The sequence below is a fragment of the Meleagris gallopavo genome, chromosome 3 (assembly GCF_000146605.3).
Source record: "Meleagris gallopavo isolate NT-WF06-2002-E0010 breed Aviagen turkey brand Nicholas breeding stock chromosome 3, Turkey_5.1, whole genome shotgun sequence".
NCBI lineage: Eukaryota > Metazoa > Chordata > Aves > Galliformes > Phasianidae > Meleagris > Meleagris gallopavo.
Window position 1 is genome coordinate 14,627,917 of NC_015013.2, and position 8,299 is coordinate 14,636,215.

The 8,299-nt window shown below is 43.2% G+C and overlaps 1 protein-coding gene across 1 annotated transcript in view; it reads right to left on the minus strand.

The window, feature by feature from the left end:
* Positions 1-2,652: 2,652 nt before the first annotated feature.
* CDH20 (cadherin 20) overlaps positions 2,653-8,299 on the minus strand; it is a 49,503-nt gene continuing 43,856 nt past the window's right edge. The window contains exons 11-12 of the mRNA XM_031552768.1: positions 5,279-5,530; positions 2,653-4,003 (exon numbers count right to left, since the gene is read on the minus strand). Coding sequence (XP_031408628.1) covers positions 3,504-4,003; positions 5,279-5,530 — 752 coding nt within the window. The 3' untranslated portion in view covers positions 2,653-3,503. The remainder of the gene's footprint in view (positions 4,004-5,278; positions 5,531-8,299) is intronic.

Sequence of the window (8,299 nt, forward strand, 5' to 3'; positions counted from 1 at the left end):
ATGCAGAGACCGGACAATGAGTTGCAGGCTGAGCTTGGCAGGAAGAACGTAACTGCAAGCATAGGTAAATAGCACATTTTTTCCTTTATGATTCTGATATATTGTAGTAGCCCTTGTCCACACACAGAATGAGAGTTGCTCCCCTGACCTTGCAGGCTGAATAGCTAATGTAGAGCAGGCCATGATCTTCATTTTGTAGACAGGGATGCATTAATAACAGAATGATGACTGGTGTTATGTCTGAGTCTTTCCCACAGCTGTGCACCAGACTAACACTGTGATCTTGCATCCTGCCTTAAGTACAAATGATTATTTATTTAAAAGGGAGACTGGCCAACTTGTATTTGCTGTGTATCTATTTGAGCAGTAGACGTGGTGGCAGTTGATATATCCAGGCAATCCTAACCTCTTTGCTGGATTGTGCACCCTTTTGAAGAAACATGTGCAGCACTATGAGTGTCCAATCCAGCAAGATGAGGTTCCCTCGTCTGTATGTAGCTGATACAGGAGTTACAGCCGTTCATCAAGGTGTTGGTGGGAGCTGCCTTGCTTTCTGGGAGCCCAGATAAAGAAATGCAGTATTGAGATCACTGGGGAAGGTTTCAAGCCTTCCCTCCTCTGTAAGCCTCTGTAGCGCAGAGTGGAGTGGCAGGATCAGCTCCCTTGACATGCTGGTCACGCATCTTTTCATGCACCCTAGGATATGGTTGGCTTTCTGGGCTCTGAGGGCACATTGCTGGCCTAATGAAGTAAATCAATGATTATATGATGCTCACTAGGATTGAGTGAGTAGTTTAGAAATTTCTACTTAGTGGAGGAAGAGGGTGGAGGTCAGTGGGACAGGAAACGGCTTGGGTATGTTGTTTTAGGCGACTGCAGGGAAAAATCTCTGGATTGTCCTATCGGATCTCGTGAGGATTCCTCAGAGGAGGTACCATTGAAAATTCCCTGCCTGAAACCTTCTTGCATCTCAGTAGGTATACCTGTACCTGCTGCTTCCCTTATGCACCTGAATATTAATGCGTACAGCATGGGAAATAAACAGGAGGAGTTAAACACCTGTATGTGGTGAGCCATCAGTGTATCCGGGTGGCCAAGAAGGCCAATGGCATCCTGGAGTGCATTAAAAAGAGCATGGCCAGCAAGTCAAGGGACGTGATCCTTCCCCTCTACTCTGCCCTGGTCAGGCCTTACCTGGAGTACTGTGTCCAGTTCTGGGCTCCCCAGTACAAAAAAAGACAGGAATCTCCTACAGAGTCCAGCAGAGAGCCACAAAGCTGATAAAGGGCCTGGAGCATCTCCCCTATGAGGAAAGGCTGAGAGACCTTGGTCTGTTCAAACTTGAGAAAAGATGACTGAGAGGCGATCTGATCAATGTCTGTAAATATCTAAGGTGCAGGAAGCAAAGGGACGAGGCCAGAGTGGTGTGTGGTTATAGAACAAGGGGAAATGGCCACAACTGGAGCATAGGAAATTCCACACAAATGTGCATGAAAACTTCTTCGTGGTAAGGGTAATGGAGCACTGGAACAAGCTGCCAGAAAGGTTGTGGAGCCTCCTTCCCTGGAGATGTTCACTGGATGCCTAGCTGTGCAGCCTGCTGTAGTGAGCCTGCTTTGCAGGGGAGTTGGACTCGATGATCTCTGGAGGTCCATTCCAGCCCCTACAATTCTGTGATTCTGTTATGCATCACTTCATTGATCATAGTGGTTACAGATCTTTGTATAGTGTTATCAAATGAACCCAGTATGGAAGGGTAAGCACTACTGCACAAGTAAAAGAATCATTATCACATATATTTCAGTGCACTTTCTCCAGAGGTGTAAAGCCTCAATTCCAGCTGAGATGAAGAGGGTTCTTAGCTAGAAAGAAACCAGCAAATACTACTGCAGACTGTTCTGCTCCAGAAGCTTCTTACTACCTTTCATGAAACTTGCATTAGTGTAATTTCCTGTTGTCCCATTTATGCAGGTAAACAAGATAAGATCCAGGCTCAAAACTTCAACTGCAGAGTAAAATAGACCATGAACGAATATTGCGTGTTCTGGACTGTCTTGTCATGTTTCTGAAGGCACGACCTTCATTTAGGGCTGTGTAACTAGTCTCTGAGATTCTTATTGACCCAGCTGTAATGTTAAAAAAGAAAACAGACTTCCTTGGGTCAGAAGTGTTAACTACTCTGATGGGCTGGGCACGGGCTGATTCACTGCTAAGGGCACTGTCCAAGCCAATGCCAATAAAAGCAGGAAGCAGTCTGCTCAAACCTATAAACTGAAGGCTTGTATCCTCCATGCAGTGCTGACGAACCATTTCTTCTTCTTGGTGCCTGAGGCAGGTGACAATAAAGCCACAGATAAGCGCTAACTGCTGTTTGCAAGGTAGTCAATAAATTGCCATCAGACTTTCCCTTCTGTTTAACTTTTATTAAAAGAGGTGCTAAGGTACTGTACTGTATGCAGTACATCATATTTATTACCAAAATTAACAAATATACAAAACTTATACATGTAATTTTCTTACATCCATTTATTGGTCTATAATACTGCATTTGTTCAAGTAGGTTATCTACAGTATGTAAACATCCCTTGGATTGACCTCACACAGATTAGGAAAGCCCATCTAACCCATGTAGTTACCAAATATAGCTTTTTCTTTTTAAATTTATTTGGCTTTCATTGGTAGAATCTAATCTTCACATTTGGCACATGGAAGAGACATCTACAGTGCAAAAGAGGCAGATCTTCTGTTTTTGTTCTGAGCAGTTTAGCAGTGTCATGGTTTTAAAGAGCCGGGAGGAGAATAAATTTACACAAACTCAATAGGAGATGGATTAGTATTAATGTCAATGACTCATAGATCAGCCATTAAACTAGAGCAGAAAGTCAAAGCCTCTTCCCCAGCTCTCTCAGCCAGGTGAAAAAAAATCTCAGCATTGCTTCTAAAGATTTAGGAAAGGACTCTGTTAGCAACAGAGAAAGGAGGTTTAATTTACAAAGTGCCCTCTGAGATTCCGGTTTCAATTTTCTGCTTTGTGTTTTTTTTCTCTTGTTAGCAAGCATGTCTTTTTTATTTATTTTTTCTCCCATTGTAATGGGGGAAAATAACCATGAGGAACCAGTCTTCTGTGAGTTGGAGATTACAATTGGTGTTTACTGGTCTTTGAACCCAGACATACAGAGCTCAGTAAGCTGCCATGTATAAGAGAGAGAAAGAGGGAGGGAGAGAGTAATGTCATTATATTCCAGGGGTGGAGCTTTCCAATTTTTCTGTAGAAAAACAGAAAAACTTTCTTCCTTCTGCTTCTCATTGTTTCAAAATATGACTTAATTTAACCAAGTAAAGCTGATCCATAGAGTCTTTCATTCACACTCTTCTTCCCATTCTCATTTGAGCACGGTATTGCTATTTTAGGAGGCCTCACCCATGTCCATGGAAGCATCTGATGAGAATGGATCTAATCGGACGCCATTTCACACGGAAACCCCTCTGCAATTCCTTGTCCATTACCACAGGGCCCCGCTGCTGTCCGTGGCACCATACATCTCAGCCAGCTTTTTGAAGCGCGGCCCCCAGTCCGTCAGGTAATCGTAGCTCTGGTCTGAGTCTGTCGTCACCGACTGTAGGGAGCTGAGTGACTCTGCCACCGAGCCGTTCCCTTCAAACATATATGTCTGGAGGGAGTCAAAGGGAGGAGCCCAGAGGTCCATGTCAGCCTCATACAGCTTGGCAAGCACATAATTGTGGACATTGTTGTCCATGATGCATGCCTGAGGCACGTATCTGGAGAGGCTCTCTATTTCAGGCAGCATGTCCTGCCTGTTTTTCACCACAAGCTGGGCCTCCCGTGGGTTCCACATGGCGGCGATATCAAAGGCCTCAGTGTCTTCCTCCCCGCCGCCTTCATCATCGTACCTGACGATGTTCTCATGGATGTTCTCCTCCTCGTCTATGATGTATGGCTGCTTCCGCTGGCGCCGCATGGAGAGGATGAGGAGCACCAGTACTGTGGGAGGCAACCGAAACATGGGGCCGTCAGTAAGAGGGCAGATCTTGCGAAGTCTTTATGCCTGAGGCAGCCCCTCAGATATAAAGAGCTGTGATGTTTGCAGGTGGAGGGATGCAGATATCTGCCTGAGATCAGTGTCTCAAGGTCCTGCTAATCTGTCCCTTAGCTTACCTTAAGTCTTAACTTTTGGTCACAAGTCTAGGGACAACACTTGGGACAAGTCTAGCCAGTAGTGTTTGCAGTGTGGTACTTAAGATACTTTAAAGATAGCCAGATCAAGTATCAGTAGCTACTTTTCTGCAGCAGCACACAGCTTCACAAAGATGGTTTTTGTTTTTTTTTTTTCTGCTTTGCAGATGGATTTGCAGTCTGCTTTAGGAAAGCCTCTTGGTCTGGGTGCTGCATGTGACATAAGTAGGGGAATGGTAAGTCCATGATGGAAGATACACCATGGTAGTATGTCTTCCTACATGGCAAATGGCTGAGGTAGCTCCTTCATCTGCTCCAAAGCATTTCTGTGTTTATCTGAAAAATGCTGCTTTGGGCTGAGTAGAATTACTGTCAGTTGCTCAGCAATACTGATGATTGTTAGCATATAGAGGCACCAAGAGGACTTCACTGCAGAAAATGTGCTGTCACTTGGTGACCGTATCTTCAGCAAGGGTTTTGAATGCTGAAAGTTTGGGTTGAGGCATCTAGACTCCTTTATAGAGACAGAATTTAAAGTTTTTTGTTGTTTTTACTACTCTACTGCTCCTCAGACTGAGCCTCTGAAATTTTAGGGAAAATGTGTTTTGAACTAATATCTCACAGCACAAGAGATTGAACAAGGGAACAGAAGTTCTTTTAATACTAAAGGCTAACAGGGGAAATAGAAGATCTGGGCAAAAAAAAACTCAACCAACCAAACAAAAAAGATGAAATATGTTTGTGGAGAGAGAACACATGGAAGATACTCAGTTTTCTACTTCCTCCTGACATACTTCTTCTCATATAGCAGGGCCATATGAGACATCCTGGCACAGCATGGAGCTGCCAGAATATTTGCAGCTCGTATTTTTTTTCCCCATCCCTATACCCCTGTCTGAAGCAATATGGGGCCAGCTACATGTGTTCCATGTTTTGGCCCTTTATGTGCATGTGTGTGTCAACATGTAATATATATACATGTACGTGTGTGTGTGTACATTTGTATCCTTCATCTTTAGTAGATCAGCAACCCCTGTCCAGGACAGAAGAGCTCATCCTCCCAAGAAGCAGATAAGGCTTTACCTAGTAGGACAAATATGCAGGCGAGGATTGCAATGAGTGCTCCTCTGCTCAGGCTGACGGGGAGGACGTAGGCCTCAGCATTGCAGGACATCACCATGCCGCCTTCATCACAGCTGCACACGTGCACAGTCAGCGTGCCTGTGCTGCTCAGCACAGGGCGGCCGTTGTCGCTGATCAGGATGGGGAGGTAAAAGATGTTCTGCTCGTGCTGTCTGAAGCCAGAGCGCCTCGTCAAAATCCATGCCGTGTTGTCTATGAGTGGAAAATAAATGGAGAGAGAAGACGAACAAATATATTCATCAGAAAAGGAGGTTTAAAAAAAATCAGCCCTAGACCCACATCCATTTGTCTTCTCTTTTTTTTCCTTATCCTTTTTTAAAAAACAGTTTGTCACTGATGAGCGTTTTGCCTCTGCCTCTCATATTTGAATATCTTCTGAGGCCATAGCTCAAAACCTGCAAGGCATGCACACCTTACGAGTTGCTTTTACTCTTTCTGACGTAAAGTGCCCAGAGCAAACTCACAGCCTTCAGTTTTAGCTAGAGAAGAGCTCTCAGAAGGCAGGATGGAAATGAATAGTTGAAGGAAACTTGTTATCCCTGTTTGTTCTTGCTCAGCACCTTTTCTAGACATGGTTCTTAAGAGCTGCCACCATTTTGTAGATGCTGGTGTATAACCCTTGCAGACATGTTAAGGTTGTCTTTATGGTTTTTGATATGTGGCATGGCCATCTGCTTGAGGCAACAAGAAGACAGGGAACAAAGGAACAAAAGACAACAAAAATGACAGCTGGTTATTCTAAAGAGCAGTGAGTTGAAAATTTTGCAACTAAACATTTTTTCAGTGAAATATGTGCAATTTCATCAGCACTTTTGCCATTGGAAAACGTCAGAGGACTTGGTCGTCATTGTCAAAATTGTTCTGCTTTAATTTGACCATTCTGCCACCTGATTTTTATTAGAACTTGAAACAAAATGGATTGAAATTGTGCTGCAGAAACAAAGGAGTAAGAGAGTGACCTAAGAGGAGACTGCCTTTAATTTTCATGTCGAGGGAAATTCCTTCATCTGGGGCTTTCCCTCCATATATATATATGATAATATAATAATATATTTATATGATATATATAATATATATATATATAAGAACAGGGCTATGTATATATATTTAATGTCAGGATTTCCAATGGATTCGGAATTCCTGTCTACATTCTCCCTCAAATTCCTCAAACTGTGCACTGAGTTTCCTAGTAAGAAGGAGAGTGGATTCAGGACTTTGTTCTCCTCAAGTCTTATCTCAGAAATGCCATGGCAAATTCTCTGGAGATCAGTGTATTTTCCCTGTACTGACTTTTAAGCTTTGTGGCTTCAGAGACTTTGGGAAAGAGCAAGGCTGAATTGAATGTCTCCAATATGATTTGGCCCACCAGGGTGTCTAAAAGAACCTGCAGGAAAGTTGGCACATCTTATAAACGTTTGCAAATCCTGGGCCAGCAAAGATAGGTGGAAAACAAAGGATCTTTTTTCTCTTTTGGCAGATCAACAAACCCTGACCATGCACAGTGCTGTTGTGAGATTTTGGGGATTTGAGCTTCATGCAGTTTCTTTTACTACTTAGTTTTGTTTCCTGTTCCCTGGGTTCAAAAGAGGCTGTGGTCTGGCTATCTGCATCTTTAGGTTGCTTCCAGCATACATGTGCTGTGCTTGGAAATGCAGGATGTCAATCAGCTGGTCCTTGCTGGGTTGGCACAATGGAGCTGGCTGCCTGGAACCAGCCAGTAATGCAATCACAAGCAAACTACGAAAAAAACCATGATACTAACAACTGATTGTTTAATTTCCACCCCTATGATTCTATGATTATTTCCATGTCAACTCACTGCTAAAATTAAAATCTTTGGTAATTTTCTTCAGTGCAGAGACTGATTGACTTGCGGATTAATCAGCGATATCAGAAATTATTTGATGGCCTTTAGAAGTGAGATTATGAGCTTTATATACAGCCAGCTTTGGAATGTATGCAAATCCAAGCTGGACTCTTTATGCTTCCCTGCCAGACTTAAACTTAAACTATGCTGCAAGTTCCATATTTTGTGCTGCGGAGCTCTCAACACCAGGCAGTACTGGTGTATGCAAGTACTGAGAGTCAAGCTACATAGTTTGTCTTTAAAAGCAATCTCAGGATATTTCATGCCTTGTATATCCATGACATTTCAAGCTTTTGTTCTGAAAGTGTAAAATACTGAAGTGCACCTATGCCTGTATGTGAGTAGGTAACAAAACTGTAGCATCTCCTTTAATCATGGGATCCCAAGAACTGGGGCTTTGAGAAGAACCACCAAATAGCACCAGATGCAGTATGAAATCCCCAAGGTTGCTTAAAATGGATGATGTTTCAGCTTTTGCTGATTTTACCATCCTTCAATAGGCTGTGCTGCTCTGAGCAAGTGCAGCAGGTGTGACAGATGCAGACATATTTTCAACATCATGTCCTAAGACCCAGCAGAGATCAGCACCCTACAGCCACTACAGCTCCTGAACTAGGGCTCCCTACTGTGAGCCCCACTCTCCTCCCTCTCCTGGGACACAAGTGCTTTCACTCCTTCTTCAGGCTATGTGCCCTCCAGTACATGCTCCCCAGCTATCAATACCACATCTTTTCATTATTTGGCCTGTTGCGGCATGAGAAAAAGCAACCCAAAGGGCAGAAAATTACAAAATGTCTGGATTTATACTGCAATTCAGTCATCTTAACAGTGCAGTGGTTTGCTTGCCTTTCTCTTTCCTGGGTGAAAGACTCATGCTGTTTAAACTGGCCTATAACAGAAGTCATAAATTCCACTCAGGTGACAGCAAACCTTCATTTTACATCGAATTGCTCTTTGTGAAGGAAAAAGACTTCATTATTCTGGAGCTGGCCATACTTTGCCCGTAGAAGAAATCACAGGCAGTGATTCAAGTTGTGCAAAATCACTTAGTGAGAGACCTCAAGAGTTTTTAACCATATATATATGGTTGTAAT